Source organism: Nomascus leucogenys, chromosome 3 (genome assembly GCF_006542625.1).
Source record: "Nomascus leucogenys isolate Asia chromosome 3, Asia_NLE_v1, whole genome shotgun sequence".
Taxonomy (NCBI): domain Eukaryota; kingdom Metazoa; phylum Chordata; class Mammalia; order Primates; family Hylobatidae; genus Nomascus; species Nomascus leucogenys.
Genome location: NC_044383.1, coordinates 153,927,932 through 153,954,223, shown reverse-complemented (window position 1 = coordinate 153,954,223; position 26,292 = coordinate 153,927,932). Strand labels below are relative to the sequence as shown.

Genomic DNA, 26,292 nt, shown 5'->3' with positions numbered 1-26,292 from the left:
ATCCTAGTCACAAATCCCAGGTTGGTTTGGGCCTGATCTGGGAGAATGCCTACCATCTTCCTGGTCCACTGTGGGCTGATACATGGGACAGCCCTGACCTGGGCAGGGAAAGCCTTCGGGAGTCAGACAATGTCCCTAATCCCAAGAAGAAATCAAATTGTCCATGGTGGCATCCAGCTGGTACTCAGGGTGGATTTATTTGATTCTAGCACCTTGATTGATCACTGAACAGAGTAAGAGATAAAGAAAACTCCCTGACTCAGCCAAGGTCCACTTACATACCACAGCATTTTTTTCTGCCAACAAGCTGGTGAACTTGTCCTTTAAGAAGTGACTAAAATCCAACAGACTCAGTATCCAAAATGAGACGGGCCTAATGGTGACCTGCACTCAAGGGCTCTGAACCCCTTTGTCAAACACACCACAGGCCATCGTGTTTACCTACAACGCTTCCACCTTCAGAAACTTCATTATTATTGGAAGACTCTTCGCTAAGAACCTCAAATGTTAAGAGCTTGCCTACCCCCTTGCCCCCAGAAATGTGTGCCCTTGGCTGGGGGCTCGGAAAGGGATGGGAACAGTGAGAGATGCTGCAGCTGGCTCCAGGGCAGGGCCCAGGGCACCCACACTTTAGCAGAAGGAAGGAGTGTGAGGAACAGAAACTAGAAAACCCTTCAGGGAGTCTCAGCCAGTGCTAAAATAGAAATAGCAGCATCCATGGTCAGTATCTTGTTAAAGGAGAAGCAAAGGAAGTTTCTCCTAATTTGGGCAGAAGCATAAAAGAGAAAGAAAATCGATGACCAGCCACAGCAGGTGGATCACTTGAGCTCAGGAGTTCAAGACCAGCCGGGACAGCATGGCGAAACCTTATTTCTAAAAAAAAATACAAAAAATTAGCCAGGTGTGGTAGCGTGTGCCTATAGTCCCAGCTCCTTGGGAGGCTGAGGCAGGAGAATCGCTTGAGCCCAGGAGGCAGAGGTTACAGTGAGCCAAGAGCGCACCACTGCACTCCAGCCTATGGGACAGAGCAAGACTCTGTCTCAGAAAAGAAAACAAATAGATGACCAGGGGGAAGAAGACTGTAAAGTGGGCAGAGATATGCACTGAAGGGGAACGCAGCCTGGACATGCTATATTGACATTTGCCTTCTCTTAAGTGACAGTTTAATTGGTGGATATGCCACATCATGTCATACATAATAAAAATCAAAATAACATTGTGGTTCATCAAAAAGAAGTCATTCTGAGACTGTCTCTGTGTTGAAAAATCTAGTTAAATTAAGCCAGATATTATAAAATTTTCATTTGTAATTTTTTAATCCTAAACATATAAATGTGATTTAATATTTTACTTGGTTCTCTTTGTTTTATTACAATCTTTGCTATTTGGTGTCTGGCCTGGAACTGCAAAACCACATAAGAATGTCTTGTTATTTTCACTTTCAGAGCAATTTCTTTTTAGCCCATAGGAAATTAGGAATCAACAAAATATTAATTCATATTATAAATCGTCCCTCTTGTGAGCTACAGTTAAATATCCAACATATTAACTGTTGTACATACTTTACAGACACACAATGACTAATGCTGGGATCTTACTCTATTACTCAATGCCATCAACTGGAGAAACGTAAGAGCTGGCAGTTCTAAAGAGTATTTCTTAAATTTTCTCCTCTAACTTCAAAATCCTACTGGAAATTCATCATTCTAAGTTTGTGTGTTGTATGTGTAGAACAGTTTATCTTTTGTTTTTGTTTTTGAGACAGAGTCTCACTCTGTCGCCCAGGCTGGAGTACAATGGCACGATCTCAGCTCACTGCAACCTCCGCCTCCTGGGTTCAATCAATTCTCCTGTCTCAGCCTCCCAAGTAGCTGGGATCATAGGCGCATGTCACCACACCCAGCAAATTTTTGTATTTTTAGTAGAGATGGAGTTTCACCATGTTGGTCAGGCTGGTCTTGAACTCCTGACCTGACCTCAGATGATCCGCCCACCTTGGCTTCCCAAAGTGTTGGGATTACAGGCGTGAGCCACTGCTCCCGGCTTGGTTTATCTTTTAATTCAAAAATATATAAATGTTACCCTTGACCTCCAAACCAATATTCTGCTGACAATCTTAATAACAATCCCCATTCTAAGATCCTGGATTGGCAAGAAGGCTTATTTTGATATAGAATTACTGAGAATCTGTTCGGTTCTGAGCCACTGCAACTGACGTTACATCCATGCCCATTGGCTGCATGGTCTTGTTAGGGCCTGCGATTGCTTATAGTGTTATTTACAGTCTTGATTTCACAGCAAAATTAAAGTGATTCTTCCAGATGTTTGGGTTTTTAGACGCCATGTAAATGGGCTTCTAAGTTGGGAAATTTTGATTATGTTTAGTTCTCTCCTCCTTAACCACCTTCGTGGTCCGTCTTCTGCTGGGGAATGCAGTCGAAGCCCTCCCAGAGCATGAAATGGACTCAAGGCATTTGCAATGGAAGAAGAAAGGAAAAAAAATCACAGTAATTCCCTTGAAGATCCAAGGCTGAGTGAGAACTATATCAAAACAGGACGAGGTAGGCATTCCAAACCACAACTGCTCAGAAATGGAATAGCATTTTTATTTTTGCTGTTTCAGCAAAATCAATATTAAATCATCTCATGAACTTGCTAATGAAAGTTTTAAAAAATTACACATGGGTAAATATTGTTTTCTTATCACCTTCTCTTTCAAAGCAAATAAACACAAATAGGAGTGGGAAATAACTGTTTCAGGTCTGTGGTCATGCATTCCGCAAGACCAATAAGAGGCATTTACCAGGTGCCAGACCCTCTGTGAGAAGATGAGGGTTCAGGATGAAAGTCAACCACAGTCTAAGAGGTGAAACGGCAGTGTGGAATTGTAAAGTTCCTGAAGACAGTGAGAAAAACAGTGCAGAGAACTCCCCCGAAGAAAGAAAAATAATGGCAGGATGACTTGAGAAATATTCGGGTCCGCTTAGTGACCAGGGCCCCTTCAGAGTCTCTCAAAACTTCTGTTTCCTCATCTCTTGAATGTGGAGACAACAGTACCTTTAACGAAGTCATGGTATGACCTTAGGGGAGTGTTAGGTATTGGCAGTAAGAGAAGTCTGAGAAGGATGGTTATGTGACTTCAACATTCTAAGTGTGGGCAAAATATGATTTGGTCAACATGGAAATGAATACTTTGGCTCTAACCAAAAACCTCTGGGAAAGGGGTCCCAGGCAATATTTTTCTTCTCTCTGCCTTTAAAGAAATCACCTAGATATGGGCTTATAGATCAGTCCATCAAAATTCACATAATGACAACCATGATAAAGTTGAGTAATTGTGATCACACCTGTTTGCTCTTTGAAAACAGAATTATGTGTAATAAAAACCATTTATACTACAGATCATTCCCTCATCTCAGTCATTCACAGAAATAAAAAGGAAAATGGGCACTATGTGGCATTCAGTGTACCTCCTTCTTCAAGGAAGAAATTGACCTGCATCCAAATTAGGGCACATTGGACACACTTAAGAATGCCATTGTTGACTGGAGGTGAGAGGGTCTGAGCAATAACCAGGAAGTTGTACAAAGCCATCAGAAAGTCACAATGAGAGACACAGAGAGCCTTACGGTGCCATTTCTAAACAACGACTTTGGTGGAAAGAAGAGAGATCATTACCAGGCAAAGTGGATTCTCTGAATCTTAAACATAAAGTAGCAGAGGTGAGCACACCAGCAATGCTGGGCCCACCAAGAAAGCGCACTCACCATAGGTGGAGAAGACAAATGCGTGGTCCTGAGAAGCCAAATATGGCAAACTGAAAGCCCCAGAGAGGCTGACACATTTCCCCGCTTCTAGATGAGAAGAAATGAATGGAGTAGAAGGAGGCAGAGAGGCAAGCTTTCCTCCTTGGTCTATACAGTCCCACATGGCTACTCCCACAAAGTCCACATATACACCCAGAGCCAAGTGGTGTGCTCTGAGGATCTGCAGCAGGTGAAAATACTGCAAAGTCGAATCCACACACACCTTAATGCCACAACGCTATATGCATTGATAATTATGGTATTAATTGATAACACTCTCTTATATGGACCCATGGCATGGGCACCATCAAAACAATGTTAGCTGGGGAACTCACATATAGTAGGCACATTAAAAGCCCTACCTTTAAGCCTCATGACATGCTTGAAAGATATTATGTATTCTTATTTTACAGATAAGGGGACTGAAGATTATGAAATTAACTTGCCTGAAGTCACACTGTGGGTCCCGCCCACTGCATGGACTGATACTGCCTCTGATTTATTAAAGTAGGTAGGATGCAAATCGTAGGGAGAGAAGGCCCTTCTTTGAATGAGGGCCTCTGGAGACAAAAGAGATTTCCAAAAACCAGAAGGCAATTTGAAAAGAGATCAGCACACTGAAAAATGCTGCACATCTCACATCTTCCAGTGACCAATCAGATCTCAGGCCTGCCTCAGTTACTTTGTAACTCAACTACTTCTTGATTTTCTAGACTGCGGGTGGGGTGAGAAGAAGTGTGCCAACATGCGTTATGGCTTTAATCTTTTCTCCGGGATACTGATTTTATTTGCAAATGTAAATTTCAGGCAAAGTGTTCTTGGGGAATGCAGCCAACAGGGCAAAGCCCGCGTGGGGTATCAGCTCCTGCACAGAGACCCCACATGCAGTGGGTCTCACCACAACCCAAGACATCCTTGGGGCAACCTCAAGGAGGCAAAGGGTGAGAGGGTTCAAGTAAACAGTTAGATGAGAAAGGAGAGAGAAGACAAGAAAACCTGCCGAGTCTTAAACTGTTCTAATTACTAACTACCTTGATTCTGCTCTTCCGGGGGGACCAACAGGCCCAACTCCACCCCCACACACCCAGGGCAGCAGGCAGATGGCAGTCTCTACTTTTTGCAGTTTCAGAAAATCTGAAAATCCGTGGCAACTATAGGTACCTGCTGCTACAGTCCTGGAAGAAAATACTATGATCTCCTTTGGAGAATTGGCCTTAGTTTCTCTGTCTCCTCTAGTGTGCTTTAAGAGTGTGTGGGGGGTCTGTTTGTGAGTGTATCTGTGAGTATATTTATGTCTAGATGCATGTACAGATGTGCATATACATGAATGCCTCCAGTGAGTGTCCTCTGAGGGCCCCCTCTGGGGAGATAAAGGATCTTCAGGGAAAGCCTGAGTGTGTGAAAACCTCCTTGGAGCCCCAGTTAGCAGTTTCTAATCTACAAGTCATTTGTGAGACACAAGGCAGGGACCCCGGGCTGCTGCAGAAGAATTTTAGGTATGAGCAATGAACTCACAAACCATCCTTCACACTGCTAAAACGCAAAAAAAAGAAGACGAAGAAAAAGTAAAAGAAAAAGAAAAGATGCCCACATGACTGTTTTAAATTTGCTGAAAGGCAGAACCGACCACAGCTTATTTCAACCATCTTTATTTTCAATACAATAAACACCTTTAGGACAAGTCCCCAGCCACTTAAAAGACGGCTGTCCACCAGAGGCGTTCTCGCTACCTTCGTGTTTTCTCAAGCACTTGTTCAAAAACACATTTAAGTGGAATGTTTTCGTTTCTGGCGATTGCATTAATGATGGGTTTGCAAACCCTACAAGCCCACGAGGTCGGCTGGAGCTGGGGGCTGCAGACACCCGGCCTTGGCCCAGCGGCCGCCGCGGGTTGGCTTGGCTGGCGGGGGCTTGGCTCGGCCCCCTCTACATAGCTCCTCGTTTGGCACCGCGTGCCTTGGCCGGGCCAAGCCTGTCGCATAGAAGTTGCAGCTCAGAAAGAAAAACACACAGCGGTCAACCGCGATGACCCTCGCGCTCAGGAGCGCAGCATCCCTGCCACGAGGAAGAACCCAGAGGCCCCACAGAGCGGGGAGCCGCCGCCTCCCTCCAGTTCTGTCCTGAGAAGGGAAGAAAGCGCTTCTCTAACACTCAGGCTCATGAAGAATCATCTGTAACCTCATCTGCTTCTTCCTCGGCTCACTTACGAGGGTCTCTGGGAGAGTCAGACCCACGAGTGGGGCCCACGACTGGCAGCCCCTTCACCCGGCGAGAGGCCCGGGATCCGCGCGGCGCACGAGCCCAAAGCGGCCGGGAGAACGCGCTCCAGGCCGGGTCCCCCTGGGCGAGGTGGGCGCCCAGTCTCGGCGGGTCTGTCTTGGCCTTGGGACAGTCCGCGGGGCGGCGCCGGCGCTCCCAGACCTGGTTCCCCGCAGGCTCAGGCCCAGCAGTAAGCGCGGGACACCCGAGCGCACCCGCAGCTCCCACTTGTCCGGGGTCTGCAGGACCCCAGGATCCTCTCACAGCCGGGTCAGAGCCCCCAAGTCAGGTGGGGTCCCAGTCGGGTGGAACCCGAGGGGCCCGTCGCAGCCGCGGCAGGACCCCAGCGGGCAGGGTCCCCAGAAGCCCATCCCAGCCGGGTCCCAGGCGCGCACGCTGCGTCCTACCTGCTCCAGCCCCGCGGGCAGGCGAAGGCTCCACGGCCCCCGGGGCCACCTGCTCCCCGTGCCCGGGCGCCTGGGCCTGGAGCGGGGCGCGGGGACCCGAACCCGGCCCGCTGCAAGAGGCGGCACCACTTGAGCACCAGGTCCCGCGGGCCCGGGCTTACCGTGAGAGCAGAGAACTTCTGCGCGGGTACCGGCGGGAGCAGCCCAGCGAGCAGAGGCAGCCAGCAGAGCTGGGGGAGCAGCATGGTGGCGGAGGTGGCGGGGGCGGGAGATCGGCCGCGCCCTGCGCCCTGGCACTGCAGCCGGGAGAGCCCAGTGGGCGAGCGCGGCCGGGCGGGCGCGTGGAGGGGCGGCTCCGCGATGCTCTCCCCACCGCTCCCGGCGGCCCGGCTGGAGCAGCTCCCCTGCAGGCACCCAGAGGTCCTCCGCGTCCTTTGCGTCCGCCCTCGCTCCTGTCAAATACCCCGGAGCTTCCCGGATCCTCCCCTCCCGCCCGCCTCTCTCCCTCCCCCTCTCCTCCCCCAGCCCCACCTCCCAGCGCCCGCTGCCGCGCCCGCTCCGCTCCGGTGCCCGCTCCGGCCCAGAGGCCTCCCTGGCGCGGGACGGCGGAGCGAGAGGTGGAGCGGGGGCAACCAGGGCTGCGCGGTGGCCTGTCCGCGCTGTCTCTGTGCCTCCTTCCCCCCGCGCGCACACTCACACACACACACGTGCACGCTTACACGCACACCCAGTACACGCACGCACTCATACCCACGCGCGCGCACCCTCGGGGGGCTTCCAAACACAACCACAGGACGCACCGCGCCCTCCTCACGCCCCAGGGTCCAGGCCCGGTCCGTGCAGGATCAGCCCAGCGGGCCTTTTCATCAACAAGGGTTAACGCCAAGCCTTGGCCAGTCCCCAGACTCCGGGGTTCTCCTTGACCTCCGCCCTCTAAGGCCCCCTGGTCCGGCCCAGAACATCGCCTCTCAGAGGTGCTGAAGGATCAGCTGCGCTCCAGCAAAGGCAGCTGGGAACACATGTCCAGAAAAGGCTGCGCCGGGGGCAGCCCGCCTTTGGCATCTTTACACGGGGTTATCCACTGCAGGGATGGGGGAATTTAGGTCCTAAAAATCCAGGGTCTGACCTGGGCTGTAGCCTTGATCCTCTGCAAGTCGGGGGAGCATGTGGTTGGGCGTCATTCACAGACACATGTGGCTGTTTTTAAACAGCTCTGTCAAAGCATTTCAGGTGTTTATGCGGGGAGCACAGGGCTTGTGGAGGTTGTAAACTCAAGGAAATTTTGCACACCCAGACTCTGGATAATATCCATCGCAGACAACATTGCTGACATAGTTTAGCCTTGGCTTATAACTTTACAGGAAAAAGCCCTAATTCTGTCTCACACAGAAAGCCAGAAGAGTGAAGATTTGTTCAAGAACAATGAATCAATTGACTTGTCAGGGGCATTGGGAAAAGTACAAAACACAGAAAATCCAAATCTGAGGTTTCATCCGATGTCTAGCCCACTGCTTTGGCTATGAATTTTGGGGGAGGGGGCTGTATCAGCAAGTTCTGGGACTGGCTGCTGAGGCAAAGGCAATGCTATTGCAACCTTTCCCACACAAATTTTATTAGGAAAGTGATGTCCGTCGGACCACGGAAAGACAGGAAAGAAATGCACCTTTTCCTGAAGGAGGGCTACTCTCAGAATTCTCCTTCAAATTCCAAAGCCCAGGGAATCTATTAAGTACTTAAACACATTCCTCCTGGTTTAAGGACTTAGAAGGAAATTATAATAGAACTCTTCAGGGACTGCTCCTGGGTCCAGAAAAACAGGTGGGCAGAGCAGCTGCAAATGATTAAGTAAATAGGCATCACTGTTAGGGAACTGCAGTGAAAATTAAAGTAAAAAGAAAACAAACACTACATACCACTAATTCTAAGATTATCCAAAGAATAAAATTTACACTCGAAGCTGACATACTTCCTTTAAGAAGTATTTGCTACTAAAGAACCTGTTTTTCACTTTCCACTTCGTTGACAGTACTGCTCGTCAGAACTCAAAAGTTTGAAAGCATGTTCATCTATCCACCATCATCCACTGCAAGAATGGCAGACAAGAAGTAGACTTAATTATTCCCATTTTACAGATGCGGAACAAAAGTCAAAGGGGCCAAATGTCTTAGCCAGATCTCCTAAGCAACAAAATCAGAAACAGAATGCAGATGTTAAAACCTGCAATACTGGCAAATCCACTTCACTTCCTCTGGCAATATGGAGAACAGAAGAAAATCCTTGGCCCTCCGTGCCTTGTATTCAAGAATCTCAACACGTCTTTCATGTAGCAACTCCAGAATCCTCTGGGAACTCTAGGAAGATAAATGAAATGCATTTGTCCAAAACTCTGACAGATGAGGCAGGGTTGGAGCCTTTGAAACCCCTTTCAAATCTGGAGGAGCTCATGTGTTCTGAATGCCAAATTTTAGTTTCTCAAAATTCTAGAAATGGAGTTTGGAGAGATAATCAGGTTCCATTTTTATGGAGAAAAACAATACATTTATTTAAAACACTGGGAAATAGTTATGTCTGTCTTTTATTTGTAAGTCTCCAAGAAAGTTATTACTGGCAGGAATGCCAGAGAGCTGTCATGTTAGAAAGGATAGAAAAGTAATTCACCTAGTTCAAAGTTAAGACAGGAAGTGATCAGCTCTATACTTTCCAAAGAGTTCCTATATGATGCAGGAAGAAGTTCCCTTCTCTTGGAAACATAGGTTTTTTGTTTTTTCTTTTAATTAAAAAGTGATGCAGGGCCCATTCTAAAATGTGGCTTATGCATTCAGAATTTAAATGCCCGTCACTGATGAAAGTTACAATAAAGAACAGCAAGAGAAACTAATTACCAAGGACTCCAGCTATTCTCACATTTCTAAACTAACTTTCCCTCTTAGGCCATTAGCAAAATGCTTTATCATGAGTATTGGCTTCCTTTGTATTTATTTTACTATGCTAAAACTGCAAAAGCATTTTATTTTCATTATAGACATGATATAATTTAGTTATTATTTCTGGCTAATTCATGTTTAGCCAGAAAACTTTGTCGGCTACTTTCCCATCTCAATATGCAAAGCGTCAGTTTAGTCAAATATCTCTTTGTTGATGCAGTGACTTCCAGAAATCCCCTGGGCCATCACTGAACTCAGGTCACTGTTCATACTCTGAGAATCACCTCACATCATCAGTCACCTGCCAGTCACTTGTTTTATTAATGTTTTCTCCTAGTTTCTACTTAATCATGGGAGCAGGAGTTTTCACCACTCACCTGGACTTTCTTAGGTAAGTTCTGTGTGATTTTCCTTTTAGACTAACCCCCAGGCTGGACCCGAGAATCTGTAGTTCCCCAGGTTTCTGGAGTCTCTGTCCTCTTGTTGGCTTGTTCATTCTGATGGCTTTGCATCTTCCTTTTAACTTGTTCCCTTCGACCCATGGAAAAATGATGCACGATCCCCACATCAATCCCAGGTTTTTAGCCCAAGCTCTGCAGCTTCACAAACCTGTGAGCCATACAGAAAGGAAACCACATCGGCAGAGTTGACAAAATCAGAAGAGAGCACCGCCGAGACTCACCGTCACCACGGCTGCAGGATGAGGCCAGCGTTGACACACCACGTTGAAAAGTGGACAATGGAGTTGTGTGTTTGATCCTTGGGCCTGACTCAATGACTTTCTTCCTATTTTGATATATTTTTTGATATATTTAAGTAACAGAGAATTTGGACTTTGTGCTCAACAAAATAATTAAACAAGTTTCTTCTTCCTTCTTTTTTTTTTTTTTTTTTTTTTTTGAGATGGAGTCTCGCTCTGTCACCCAGGCTGGAGTGCAGTGGCATGATCTCAGCTCACTGCAAGCTCCCCCTCCCAGGTTCACACCATTCTTCTGCCTCAGCCTCCCGAGTAGCTGGGACTACAGGCGCCCGCCACCACGCCTGGCTAATTTTTTGTATTTTTAGTAGAGACGGGGTTTCACCGTGTTAGCCAGGATGGTCTCAATCTCCTGACCTCGTGATCCACCCGCCTCGGCCTCCCAAAGTGCTGGGATTGCAGGTGTGAGCCACCGTGCCCGGCCTCTTCTTCCTTCTTAAGATGCCTGAGGACAATTTTTATGATAATACTTTTCAGGCATTTTGTGGAAAATTTTTAAAACATCATTTAAGCTTTTATTTTAGACTCGGGGGTACACGTGCAGGTTTGTGACAGGGATATATTGTGTGACTCTGAGGTTTGGGGTATGAAAGACCCACAGAGTGAGCATAGTACCCAATAAGCAGTTTTTTCAGCCCTTGTTCCCTGCCCCGCCTCTCTAGCAGGCCCTGGTGTCTATTGTTCCTTCTTTATCTCCGTGTGTACCCAGTGTCTCGTTTCTTCTTTATCTCAATGTGTACCCTGTGTCTAGCTCCGACTTATGAGTGAGAACATCCAGTATTTGCATGTCTGTTCCTGCATTAATTCACTTAGGATCATGGCCTCCAGTTGCATCTATGTTGCTGCAAAGGACATGCTTCCATTCTTTTGTGGCTTCATGGTATTCCATGATGTCTATGTACTACATTTTCCTTGTCCAGTCCACTATTGATGTGCACCTAGGTTAATTCCATGTCTTTGCAATTGTGACTGGTGATGCAATTAACATACAAGTGCTCGTGTCTTTTTTATAGATGGTTTATTTTCCTTTGGATACATACCCAGTAATGGGATTGCTGGGTCGAATGGGAGTTCTATTTTTAGTTCTTTGAGAAATCCCCAAACTTCTTCCCAAAGTGGCTGAAATAATTTACATTCCCACCTACAGTGTATAAACATTCCATTTTCTCTGCTGCCTCAGCAGGATCTGTTGCTTTTTGACTTTTTAATAATAGCCATTCTGACTGGTGGGAGATGGTATCTCATTGTGGTTTTGATTTGCATTTCTCTGATGATCAGTGATGCTGAGCATTTTTTAATATGTTTGTTGGCTTCTCACATGTCTTCTTTTGAGAAGTGTCTGTTCATGTCCTTTGCCCACTTTTTAGTGGGGTTGTTCTTTTGCTTATTGAGTGGGTTCAGTGCCTTCAGATTCTGGATATTAGACCTTTGTCCCATGCATAGTTTGCAAATATTTTCTCCCATTCTGTGGGTTGTCTGTCCACTCTGTTGATTGTTTCTTTTGTGTGCAGAAGCTCTTTAATTAGGTCCCACTTGTCAATTTTTGTTTTTGTTGCAATTGCTTTTGAAGACTTAGTAAAACATTCTATGCCAAGACTGATATCCAGGATGGTGTTTCCTACATTTTCTCCTACGATTTTTATAGTTTGAGGTCTTTCATTTAAATATTTAATCCATCTTGAGTTAATTTTTGTATATGGTGAAAGGTAGGGGTCGAGTTTTAATCTTCTACACATGGCTAGCCAGCTATTCCATCACCACTTATTGAATAGGGAATCCTTTCTCCATTGCTTATTTTTGTTGACTTTGTTGAAGATCAGATGGTTGAAGTTATGCGGCTGTATTTTTGGGTCCTCTATTTCGTACCTTGGTCTATGTATCTGTTTTTGTGACAGTACCATACTGTTTGGGTTACTGTAGCCTTATAGTATAGTTGGAAGTCAGGTGATATGATGTTTCCACTTTATGGAAATTTTTAATAAATGGTTGGAATGTGATGGGTTTTTTATACACATTATCTAATTAACTTTCATGGAAACTCTACAAAATGGTTATTTTACAGATGAGTAATAAGATCCTCGGAGATTACAGAACTTGCCTGGATTTACACAGCTAGGAAGTGGTAGGAGCAGAATTCAACTCAGTTTTCAGTTTGGTGTCTACCCTCCAATATTCTCCATCTCGGAAACTATTGAAGAATCTGTGAACTAGAGTCAGAAAAAGTTTGGGGCCCAGAATCTCCTGCCTGATGTCAAGATAATCAGTTCTTAAACTTTTTGAAACCATAAACCCTTTTGAGGTATAATGAAAACCATGAGCCATTTCACTAAGAAATGTGTGTGTGCACATGTACAGAAACACACACTCATTCACTAACTCAGCCTTCTGCATAGTGTTTAAGATCCACCACCACCAGGGGCCGGGCGCGGTGGCTCACGCTTGTAATCCCAGCACTTTGGGAGGCCGAGGCAGGCGGATCACGAGGTCAGGAGATCGAGACCACGGTGAAACCCCATCTCTACTAAAAATACAAAAAATTAGCCGGGCATGGTGGCGGGCGCCTGTAGTCCCAGCTACTCGGAGAGGCTGAGGCAGGAGAATGGTGTGAACCCGGGAGGCGGAGCTTGCAGTGAGCCGAGATCGCGCCACTGCACTCCAACCTGGGTGACAGAGCGAGACTCTGTCTCAAAAAAAAAAAAAGATCCACCACCAGACCAAAGGAGAAAGCCCTTCACAGCTGGTTCTGACTTATTGGTAATGCTTCAATCCCAAGATAATGTTTCCAAAGAAAGCTCTTTTCCACAAAGCCAGACACAAGACTGCTACTTTTACAGTGAAAACTGTCCCTGTAAGGTTGACGGGAGATGCTTGTGCTATTCTGAAAGGATGCAGTTATGGTGTTGGAGATATGGTCTATCTAAATAACCAATCTTACCTCAGGTCGAAACACGTTGCCACTGCTGTTATACATAGCCCAAGTTTATTGAAGTCTATTTGTAATAATATCCAGAGGCCATGTTAGCCTTTTCACTCAGGAAACAACTTTCATTAGTATATGGAACTTGCAGAATCTATCAGCTGCAGAGCTAATAAAGGCTGACCACTGCCGAGGCTCATTAAGGCACAAGATGTGCTCATGGAAAGAGAAGGAGATCTGGTAAAATTTATAGGAGGCATCTTATTCTAAACTCAGACGATCTAAACTACTTTTGAATTTTTGCTCCTTGTTAACAGTCAATCTAGGGGTCCCTTCCTCCTTTCTTCATGTGAGACCACCTTTAAAGAAAAAAAAGTTTTAAAATAGCAACAGAAAGCTTGCCAGGAATACTCTGGGGCAGTATGAACCACACAGGTACAATTTATACCGGCAGAAAGCAACGTAAGAAGATATTCCAATAAAGAAAGCCTTGATCACCTTCAGCAGTTTTTCCTCCTCTTGCCTCTCTTCCCTAGCACAACACACAGGCCAGGACGGCATGCCATTAACCCTCCACTTCTGCCCTCCTCCCTCAGCCCTAAGCTGAGTATTAAAATGAATCATACAAAGAGAAAAATCCTTAGGTATTTCAGACAAATAGCATAGTGCCTGGGCTACGTATTAACAGAAACAGCAACAAAAAAGACATTTGTCCCTTGACCTTACAGAGCCAATGGGATTTTACATCCTTCGTGGAACCATCATCCATCATCAACTGACTTTGCTTCCTCTTAATTCCAGCAGCCTCCTCTGGCTTTCACACGGGAAGCCATCATTTCCTTGGTCTTGGCTAGTTTTGCCCCCATCCTGGGCAAATTCTTTAGCTCCTTTCCTCTCTATAAAGCAGTGCCCTAAGGTGGAGATTCAGTTACATTATTTTGGACATGTTATTACTATTTCTATATGTCCAGATGCTTGCCCAAATAAAACCAGATTTATTCTTTGATGCCTGTAAAGTAATTTAGCCACAAGAGCACTGAAGCCAATGGCGTTTCTGCAGAGGCCAGTTCCAGGGATGCTGTGCACACAGGCTCCTCTCCTGTAGCTCACAGAGGGGCATCCTTGGCTATGCCAGATGCCCACGATGTGTCCACAGCTCACAAGGGTGCATACAGGATGTGCACGGCTGGGGATTGAGCAGCATGTCTGTGCCCCAGGGGCCCTGGACAGGAAGGTGCAGGCGTGCCAGGCCCTGCATGGCTGGAGGCGCTGGCAGAGGGGAAGGTGGAAAATTACACAGCACCTGTCTGCTGCTTCCTGGCTTATCTGCCCTCAGTAAGTCTCTTTGTTTGAGCACTTGGAACCTCCTTCCTCTATCTCCTAAGTCATTATTCATTCCTGTACATGCTTGAGCATCTCCAAGTGCTTTTTTGAACAACAGAACCAAGTTTAATAATCACACCACTGTACCACATACAATACAGCAAGACGTGCCATGTACTTCCACATGACACATGGAAAGGTGATTAAAAAGCCAAGAAGGCAGGAGAATGGCATGAACCCAGGAGGCGGAGCTTGCAGTGAGCCGAGATCGCACCACTGCACTCCAGCCTGGGCGACAGAGCAAGACTCCATCTCAAAAAAAAAAAAAAAAAAAAAGCCGAGAAGGACTTCCATGCAAACGTGCCTTGACTCACTAGGAGCAAAGAAAATCATGACTGTTTCGATTCTGTTACCTGGAAGAAGGCAGCTTAGTTCAAGGATAGCAAAGAAATTTGTGCTTACATTAGACAATGCAATTAACTCTGCAGTCTATTCCTCAGCCTCATGTTAAATTCAGGGACTCAGGTTGCATGAAGGCTTGGCCCTTCTGACTGCATATAATTTGCTATGCTGGTCTACAGGAAAGTGTGGTTGGAACTATGTAGCCAAAATAATTGGGATATTTTGTTTTTTGTGTATTATTCAGTACTGGTAATTTGGATCATCGGAGGCAATTTTCAGCCCTTTATTCATTTTTAGAATTTTGTTGTTATTTGAAGAATTTGTCAGGTCATTCTGTGACCGTTTTTTCCCTAATTCATTTTCCACCTGTAAAATATTGGACTATATATGAAACATCTATAGGAAGCATGCCATTATTTTATCTATCAGTACAAAAATAAAAAAATACCTCCAGTTAAATTATGAATCAATACTTTCTTGCAAGTGTCTTTAAGTCACCCTCACCTCAGAGGTGCTAAAATATCAAGAGAAATGAGCATGTTTTAATTCAGAATATTGGAAATGTGTGCGCTCTGCAGTTGGAACAATGGTAATAGCTAGTAATGGGCTTGTTTTAGATCTCAGTTTATTATTTTTGTTCAAAATAAGAAAAATGTATATTCACTAAACCCCCACAAAGCCAAATAGAAATACAAAACCATCAAAAAATTGAAGAGAAACAAAAGAAGAACCTAAACTACATTGAGATTTCTCCCAGCAATGATGAGAGGTGGGTACAAACCTTCCTCCCCTGCAACATGCCTGCAAAGCAAGCGTGAGGAGGCTTTAAAGGCGTAAATGGACAAGGAAAAAGGAAAAAGACAAGGAGACAATGTGCAAGAAAATTCCAGAAGCTGGAAAGCAGACAGACAGTAGGAAGCGACTTAGATAGCAGAGGGAAAATCCAAGACACAGTCGGGTCCAGCTGGCACAAAAGGATCCGGGTGAAGATGGTGACAATGGGATTCCCACAAGGACGCTGCAGCCAGGCTCCTCGATGGCAAGAACTCGGTCCACAAACCTCACCACACACTTAGAGCCACCAAGCAGTGGCATCTTGTCTCCCTTACATAGGAGCACACACCAGCAGTCACCAGACATTTGAGGACAGCCTCTCCTGTGAGAGGCAAAGACTCAAGCGGACCCAAGAAGCCAGAGACTGGGGAGACAGCCCTCGTGTGCACAGGAGCTAAGCCTGCAGGAAGGAGGACAGGAGAGGCAGCCCCCCTCCTCCCTCCTGCTCCTCCTCCAGCTCTGCCCGTCTCCCTCACCAGACAGGCCCAAAAGGGAGTGGGGACCTGAAGAGAGGAGAGGGAAGTTGAGGCTTCCCCAGAGTGGACGGGGCAGAGAGCAAAGTGAAGAGAGGGGACAGCTAGGGGTTCCGAAGAGAAGAGAGGGGGACAGCTTGGGGTTCCAAAGAGAAGAGAGGGGACAGGTAGGGGTTCCAAAGGGAAGAGTGGGGACAGCTAGGGGTTCCAAAGAGAAGAGAGGGGACAGTTAGGGGTTCCGAAGAGAAGAGAGGGGACAGGTAGGGGTTCCAAAGAGAAGAGAGGGGACAGGTAGGGGTTCCGAAGAGAAGAGAGGGGGACAGCTAGGGGTTCCGAAGAGAAGAGAGGGGACAGCTAGGGGTTCCGAAGAGAAGAGAGGGGACAGCTAGGGGTTCCGAAGAGAAGAGAGGGGACAGCTAGGGGTTCTGAAGAGAAGAGAGGGGGACAGCCAGGGGTTCCGAAGAGAAGAGAGGGGACAGCTAGGGGTTAGGGGTTCCGAAGACTTCCTGGAAATATCAGGTCCTTGGATGGTGCTGCTTAAGAGAAAAAACAATGAAACTATCACCGACTTTGAAAGAAATATGAAAAGCCAAAACCCTGAGCCAGATCGAGAGTGGCACTCCCCTTTCCACTCAGGACCCTTCCTGCAGAGCAGCCAGTTCCATCCAACATGCCTTCTCCAAGAAAGGAGAGACATGAATGAGAAACACCCCACACTCCTGGAGGCCTCCTTAGCTGCAGCCCTATTGTCAGTTGTCAGCACTCTGCCTGTTTTCTTTTTTGTTTTGGGGGGTTTTCTTGTTTTATTTTTTGAGATGGAGTCTCATTCTGTTGCCCAGGCTGGAGTGCAATGGCGTGATCTCAGCTCACTGCAACCTCTGCCTGCCAGGCTCAAGTGATTCTCCTGCCGCAGCCTCCGCAATAGCTGGGACTACAGGCGCCCATCAGCACACCCAGCTAATTTCTGTATTTTTAGTAGAGACGAGGTGTTACCATGTTGGCCAAGTTGGTCTCAGACGCCTGACCCCAGGTGATCCACCCGCCTCGGCATCCCAAAGTGACTCTGCCTGTTTTCTAATTCCATGCAGCAGCAGACAGCGGTGTCGCTGAACGTCTGCCACTTGTTAACCAGGCCCCCCTTCCTCCAGAAAAATAAGATTTCCCTGACTTTCCTGAAAGCTTCCTCCTGCTGCCTCCTGGAAGTCCAGAATTCCATGAAGAGTGTGTGCAGGGGTCTAAGGTCTCACCGGCACACTCCCCAGAATTCCTCCAATTCCTCATCTTCCACCTACTCCCTGGTTTCAAAGGTTCTTTTATATTGTAGGGGTCGTCTTGGCAGCACCTCACTTCCAGGTACCAATCTCTGCATCAGTTACATTTTTCTGCATCACAAATTACCCCAAACCTTAGCAGCTGGAAAACACAGGCATTTATTACCTGAGTTTCTACGGGCGGGAGCAGGTGTAGCTCCTGTGGCTCCTCCGGCTCCAGGCAGCTCACACAGTGACTGGGGCTGTGCTCTTGTCCCAGGGCCTGACGGCGTGGGCACTCCTGAGGCCCAGTCCCTCACCATGTGGCCTTGCCATAGCATTGCCTCCCAGATGGCCACTGGCTTCCCCCAGGCCAAGAGGCCCAACAGCAAGCAGGAAAAGCACCCAAGACAGAAGCCACAGTCTTTCTATGACCTAAACTCAACCGTGACACCTGCCATTTTGCTGTATTCTACTCATCAGGAGTGAGTCACTAAAGCCCGGCCCACACCCAGGGGAGGGACCACCCAAAGTCACCACAGGGGCAGGAGTGACCTCGGAAAATCTCCCAGGCATGGAAAGCTTGTTTCTAGATTGAAAGGGCACCCCATGTGCTCAGATAAGTGAAGGAGCATGGTCTAACACCAGGCATTTCATCAGAAGCCTGCAGGGCAGCCAAGAGAGAAAACCGCCCGGATGTCCCTAAGGAAACAGGAGATGTTTCACATACAGACATACACAGAAACACAAATACGCACACACACACACATAAATGTACACACAGAAACACACACATACACACGGACCCACACTACACACAGACACACATAGAAACAAATACACATAAACACAGTCACACAAGCACACACATACGCACATACATTACACATAAACACACATACACACAAACACACTACACACATAGAAACAAATGTGCAAACACATTCACATAAACACACATACATATATACAGAAACACACATATACACACAAACACACTACACACAGACCCACATAGAAACAAATACATAAACACAGTCACACAAACACACATACACACATGCATTACATATAAACACACATACACACATACATGAAAACAAATACACATAAACAGTCACACAAACACATACACACATGCATTACACATAAACACACATACACACACACTACACACATAGAAACAAATGTGCATAAACACATTCACACACACACATACATATATACAGAAACACACACATACACACACATTACACAGACCCACAGACATAGAAACAAATACATAAACACAGTCACACAAACACACATACACACATGCATTACACATAAACACACATACACACAAACACACCACACATAGAAACAAATGTGCATCAACACATTCACACACACACAAACATACATATATACAGAAACACACACATACACACAAACACACTACACACAGACTCACATAGAAGCAAATACAGAAACACAGTCAAACACACATACACACATGCATTACACATAAACACACATACACACATACATGAAAAATACACATAAAGTCACACAAACACACATACACACATGCATTACACATAAACACACATACACACACTACACACAGACAGAAACAAAGGTGCATAAACACATTCACACACACAAACATATATACAGAAACACACGCATACACACAAACACATTACACACAGACCCACAGACATAGAAACAAATACATAAACACAGTCACACAAACACACATACACACATGCATTACACATAAACACACATACACACAGACATACATAGAAACAAATACACATAAACATATTCACACAAACACATATACACAGATGCATGTACACATAAACACAAATACACACTACACACACACATAGAAAAAAATACACATAAACACATTCACACAAACACACATATACACACATGCATGTACACATACATACACACAAACACACTACACATGTAGAAACAAATATGCATAAACAGTCACACAAACACACATACACACAAACACATGTACACACAAGCACATATATGCATAAACTCACTACACACAGATATAGAAACAAATACACATAAACACATTCACACACACATATACACACAAATATACACATACATATAAACACATACTACACACACATACATGGAAACACTAATACACACACCTACAGACACATAAATCCATACACACACGCACACACGAAACACACAAATACACCCATCTCCACCAAGTTGCCTTCAGCCCAGTCATCTGGAGAGAGCCATGTGCTCAGCATGCCGACTGGACCCAGGTGCCGTCCACCGAGCCCTCCCCTCCCCAGGCTCCCTGCCAAGGCGGCCCACTCCACAGGAGACTGAAGGAAACACATGGGCAGATCTTGCTAGTCTTGAGTTTCAGAAAAAAGTCTAACTGTTGGCAGAGCTGGGGGCACAATAAAAAGCACCTGCGTAGAAGTGGGCGTGGACTGAGACACTGTGGGGAGGTAGGAATTGCATTATTGCTTCTCTGCAGGCAGCAAAGAGGAGGGGAACTAAGCATTGCAGGACTCCTGATTATCCAGCAGGGATTAGAAATGTTTACAGTGATTGAAGTTATACGTGCTGTGCTGAGCAGAATGCCAACTAGCCTACCAAACACCAACCAAAGAGTTTTGCCTTAACCCGCTGTGGGGCATGTGTACCACCGAGCTTGTCTTTGCTCAAGCTGCTCGAGTCGGTGCCTGGAGATCTGGAAGGTCTGCAGTATCAGCCTTGCACCCGAGAAGGCCAGCTCAGGAGCCCCTGCTCCAAAGTGGCTGCCAGCTCAGCCAGCTCTTCTTAAAATCACACTATTTTTGTGCTCGTATTTTCTCCTGTCCTAAAATGTTGAGCACCTCCACTCCTTGAGGGCAAGGATGGTAGCAGAAGACACAGTGGACCCCATGAGAAGTTTGCACTCTGTGAGGCACGTAACCCTGCACTGTTGGGCGTTGGCCATAAGGACAGTGCTATCTAGGGCTTTTTTGCTTCCCTTAGCCCAAAAAACCCACCCTGTGCCCTGCTCACTCCGACGCAGCCCATGGGTGTTTGGAATGTGTAAAAAACATCTCCTCCGGCATTTGAGGGTACAAATGGCTTCGAGCTGAGATAAATCACAGAGAGAGGCTCCCTGGGCTCCCTGGCACAGTTTGGCACATGTCTAGAATTTCCATTTCCCTCCAGGCGCTGGGTTTCTGGCCCTCAATTCCTTGTCTTTGTCCCAGCGGAAGGGGACAGTTCTTGTTATGTGTTATTTTCACATTTGCCCAGACTCAACCCTTCCAGCATGCCTGTCCCTAGGGGAAGGGTCTTTTGCCTACCAGGTCCGCGGGTCACACTTTTGTTTTCAGGTTGTCTAGGACTCATTAAACTTGAGAATGGGCTGGCTTTTCCCTGAATTTGGATCTCAGAAAATCTCTAACATTTGTGCTATTCCACTTCTTTTGACTGATCACAGTGCTTCCGCCGCTGCCAGGCAGCTGGGATCGACACCTCTTTCTTCCTGTCTCCTCCTACCTGCCGCTCCATCACACTGTGTTACAACTAGTCAGGCAGCTGCCTCGGCCCCCAAGCTGTGAGATCCTGCAAGAGATACCACATTTCGGTTTCCCCAGTGTCTGGCATGTTCCCTGGCACAGACTAGGCTTGTCTATAACTTCTGATGGAGGTCTACATGGCGGACCGAAGAGTATCAGAAAGCTAGATGTCACTGTGGATGACCGTGTTAGATATAATCACAGAGGATACGGAATTGAACTAACTCTTGAAGGATGGGTAGGAGTTTGCTCAGAGCAAGAGAAAGGAAGGTATTCCATCCACAGAATAATGGCCCATCGAGGTAGGAACTGAATGCTGGTCCATCAAAAGCTATGCATGACCAGAATAGAACTGAGTAGAGGGTAGAGGTTCATACAGCTACATGCATGAGGTCAGACCCAACTGTGGTGAGTCTTAGACTCCAGGAAACAAAGTCAGGTTTTTATGAGCAGCAATAGGGAGTCACTATATTATTTGCAGTCATCCAGAGAAATAAAACCAATAGTATGTGTAGATATAGATGAGTAAATTACATATACATGTGTGTGCATGCGTGTTTGTGTGTGTATAATATATGGGGGGAGGGAGACAGAGGGGGAATGCTATCAAGGAACTAGCTCATGCAGTATTGGAGGCTGGCAAGTCTAAGATCTGCAGGGCAAGCCAGCAGGCCATAGACTCAGGGAAAAGTTGATGTTGTAGTCCTGAGTTCGAAGCCCCTATGGAGGCAGAATCCTTTCTCCTCTCAAGGCCTTCCGCTGGCTGGATGAGGCTCAACTACTATAGAAGCCCATCTGCTTTACTCAAAGTCTACTGACTTAAGGGTTTATCTCATCTAAAAAATGCCTTCACAGCAACATCAAGACTGAGATTGATCAAAAGCGGGGTAACATGGCCCAGCCAATTGGACACATAAGTTAAACCATCACAGTCACTATACGTTCTTGAGCCAGGGAGTAATAGCAACAATAAAACTTTAGAACTGGAGTATACTGAATGTGGCTCTTTAGGAAGAGTTCTCTAACAGTACAGAGTTTTATCAACAGCATCATAAAAATACTTATTAAATCACCACTATGTTTCTGGCACCACCCTAGGTCTTTGCAGCAAGGGAGGTTCTCTCTTCAAAGAAAAGAATAAGCAGATAAGAAATTATAGTCAATATAAGTTGGAATGGACAGCTCAGTTCATAAATTATCCGCATGCTTTTCTTTTTCCTCCTTTTGATATGTCCTCCCCTTTAATAGCTTCAAGAAGGGGAGGACAGAGAAATTTAAAAGATTTTATCAAAGTACCATCACTACTGGTGACCTTGGCATGTCCACTTCAATGAAAGATTGACCAGATCAGAATTTAAGATTGAAGAAGTTTGTTGTTCATGATAGCGCCTGCTTTCCATTAATGACTCCTGTCTTATTTTATAACTCATAGGTAAGATTGGTGATAGTAACAAAAGAACAATAAATCTATGTACCATTATATCTTGCCTTAAGTGTATAAAAATTAAGGTCATGAAAATAAGCTGCACTGTAAAATGACATATATAAAGAAAAACAAGGCAATACTACCCAGTGACATCTGAATAATGTCTATCTCTAAGGGAGAGGAAAAATGCAGGAACAGGAAGGTGGCTTTCTAGGGTGCTGGAATGTTCTTCCTCTGTTTGTTGGTTACATACATGTTCATTTTATTATAGTTTTAACTGTACATATATGCTTATACTTTAATGTTTGCTTATAATTTAAATTTCCTTCCAGGCTTTGAGTTTCTGGCTCCAATTTCTTGTCTACATTCTAACTCGAAAGGACATTTTTCATGTCCTTTCAGTTGTTAAATTCAGTATTTTGTAATTTTAAAAGTGGAAGATTAAAATAAAAATAGTGCTGTTTTGTCTAATACACATGCCTAAAGTGGACTTGCTTTACTCTTTTTTTTTTATTATTATTATACTTTAAGTTTTAGGGTACATGTGCACAACGTGCTGGTTAGTTACATATGTATACATGTGCCATGTTGGTGTGCTGTATCCAGTAGCTCGTCATTTAACATTAGGTATATCTCCAAATGCTATCCCTCCCCACCCCCACCACCCCACAACAGGCCCCAGTGTATGGAAGTCAGTGTGGCAATTCCTCAGGGATCTAGAACGAGAAATACCATTTGACCCAGCAATCCCATTACTGGGTATATACCCAAAGGATTATAAATCATGCTGCTATAAGGACTTGGTTTACTCTTATCGGCCACCTCTTAACAAACTAACAGGCAATAAAAGTGGCTTAAAAGTAGTAATAAAAAAGGTACCCATCCATGGTAAACATTCTCAGAAAACTACTAATAGAAGAAAACTTTTTCAACTTCATTAGAAATAAAGCAAAATAATTGCTCCCATCACTCTTATTCAATCAACATAACACTAGGAGTTCGAGCCACAATAATAAGACAAAAAAAAAAACCAAGGTATACAGAATGAAAAGAAAGAAGTGAAGTTGCATCATTTTGCAGATAATGATTATTGACATAGAAAATCCCAAGAGATCTAAAAAACAAAACAAAATCCTGTGGAACTAATAAATGAGTTTAGCAAGGATGCAGCATATAAGATAAATATGCAAAAATCAATCATATTTCTAAATATTAGTGACAGACATGAAAACTAAAATTTAAAACACAATACAATTTATAATGACCTCAAAGAAATAAAATGTAACAAAACCTAATAAAACATGTACAGAATAAGTATTCTGAAATTATAAAATGCTGATGAAATAAATCAAGGAAGACCTAAGTAAGATCTGTGAAGATGCATACCATGTTCATGGATCAGAAGACCTAACATAGTAAAGATGTCAATTCTTCTCAATTTGGGTCATAGATTTAATGTAATTCCTATCAAACTTTCACCAATAATTTTTGTAGACATAGAGAAACTTATTCTAAAACTATATGGAAAAAATATAGGCAACTAAAACTATATGGAAAGCACAGGCAACTAAAACTATACGGAAAGGCAAGAGACCAAGAATTACTAAAACAATTTCAAGAATAAAAATAAAGTGAAACTCTATGTGATGTTAAGCCTTACTCTATAGTTACAGCAGTATGGTATTGCTGGAGAAATAAATACGTAGATCAATGGAATAGAATAGAGAACACAGAATTAGATCCATAAAAATATGTCCAACTGATTTTTGATCAAGATGAAAAAAACAATTCAATGGAGGAGGAACAGCCTTTTCAACAATAGTTACTAGAGAAATTGGACAAGTATAGGCAAAAATTAAATTAAAAGTAGAACCTCAACCTAATTTCATACCTTTTTCAAAAAATTAACTCATATTTTTAAGAATCATGGACTTAGCCCATTTATGCCTAGTATTCCATTATCAGAACACTAAGCACGTGGGAGTTATTTATATCCTACTGCTCAAGGTCATTGCCAAAGTCTGACTGCAAAAATTCAAAAAATTGCAACCTTGGGTATAAATGGGTTAAATGTAAAACCTAAAACTATACAACTTTTAGAAAAAACATAGAACAATATATTTTAGAATTAGGATATTATGAACTGAATTGTGCTCCCCACCTTTAAATTCATGTGTTGAAGACCTAAACTCCAATGTAATTGTATTTGGAGATAGGAGATAGAATAAAGTTAAATGCAATCATAAGGATGGGGCCATGATCTGATAGGATTGATGTCTTTATAAGAAGAGGAAGAGACACCAGAGCACTCTCTCCTCCCATAACACACACACACAGAGGAAAGGCCACATGAGGACACTGATGATGCAGCCATCCATGATCTGAAAGAGACACCTCACCAGAAACCAACCCTGCTGGCACTTTGGTCTTGGACTTCCAGCCTCCAGAACTGTGGGAAATTAATTTCCATTGCTTAAGCTGCCCAGGCTGTGGTATGTTGTTATGGCAGCCCTTGTAGATGAAAACATAAGGATAAGCAAAGAGTCTTAGATTTAACACCAAAAGTATGGTCCACGGAATGAGATGCTTTCACTACTTACCCACTGTGTCTCTTTAATGTTTATACTATGTACATATACTACTTATTTAAAATAAAAATAAACCGATTTTATCGTAACTATAATTATTAATTATATGAATTACAATTATATTATTAGCTATAATACTTATTAATTTTATATCAAATTCTGATGTAGAAATTAGTCATCTGCTCAAATGTTTCATTGTGGACTAATGACTTTTTTATTAAACTTTGTTGCTTAATAAGTTCATTTCTTTTTCGTTGGGTGTCTCTCAACCCTTTTGTATGACATAGTCATTTGCCTTTCTTAAAAGGTTCACAGGCTGGGCATGGTGGCTCACACCTGTAATCCCAGCATGTTGGGAGTCCAAGGTGGGCAGATTGCTTGAGCTCAGGATTTCGAGACCAACCTGGGCAACATGGCAAGACCCCATCTCTACTAAAAATACAAAAAATTAGCCAGGCATGGTGGTGCATGCCTGCAGTCCCAGCTACTCAGGAGGCTGAGGTGGGAGGATTGCTTGAGCCTGGTGTGGGGGGGGCAGAGATTGTGGTAAGCCAAGAACGTACCACTGCACTCCAGCCTGGGTGACAGAGTGAGACCCTGTCTCAGAAAAAAAAGAACAGCTCCACGATTCTCAAATACGGTCATGATACCATCACCATTTCTCAAAAGAATTATTTTAAGAAAAAATGTATCTTTCTCTGTACACTGGAAACTATAAAATATTCATAAAAGAAATTGGAGATAATAATAAATGGAAAGATATTCAATTTTTATGCATTGGAATAAATATTGTTAAAATGCCAATACTATCTAGAGTAATCTATAGATTCAAGACAATCTTTATCAAAATTCCAATGACATTTTTCACAGAAATAGAAAAAAAATCCTAAAACTCATATGGAACCATAAAAGACTTCAAATAGCCAAAGCAATCTTGAGAAAAAAGAATAAAGCTAGAAGCATCACATTTCCTGATTTTAAAATATACCACAAAGCTTTCATAATCAAAACAGTATGATATTGGCATAAAACCAGACACAAACCAGTGGAATATAATAGAGAGGAAAGTAATAAACTGAACTTCAACAAAGGTGCCAAGAACACACCTTGGGGAAAGGAGAGTCTCTTCAAATAAATAGTGTTGGAAAAACTGGATATCCACATGCAGAATAATAAAATTGGACTCATATCACACCATATACAAAAATAAACTCAAAATAGATTGAAGACTTAAATGTAAGACCTGAAACTGTAAAACTACTAGCATAAAACATAAGGAAAAGCTTCTTGATGTAGGTCTTGGCAATTAATTTTTGGATATGACTCCAAAAGCATAGTCAACTAAAGTAAGGGTATACAAATGGGA

The 26,292-nt window shown here is 44.3% G+C and overlaps 1 protein-coding gene and 1 long non-coding RNA gene across 2 annotated transcripts in view; one reads left to right on the top strand and one right to left on the bottom strand.

The window, feature by feature from the left end:
- The window catches only part of SMOC2 (SPARC related modular calcium binding 2), a 213,275-nt gene extending 206,377 nt beyond the window's left edge, over positions 1 to 6,898 (bottom strand). The window contains exon 1 of the mRNA XM_030809981.1: positions 6,634 to 6,898. Coding sequence (XP_030665841.1) covers positions 6,634 to 6,717 — 84 coding nt within the window. The 5' untranslated portion in view covers positions 6,718 to 6,898. The remainder of the gene's footprint in view (positions 1 to 6,633) is intronic.
- LOC115834479 lies at positions 937 to 25,531 on the top strand. Its single transcript, XR_004029426.1, has 2 exons — positions 937 to 978; positions 25,467 to 25,531. It is a non-coding gene; the product is annotated as an uncharacterized LOC115834479 (long non-coding RNA).
- The last annotated feature ends 761 nt before the right edge of the window (positions 25,532 to 26,292 follow it).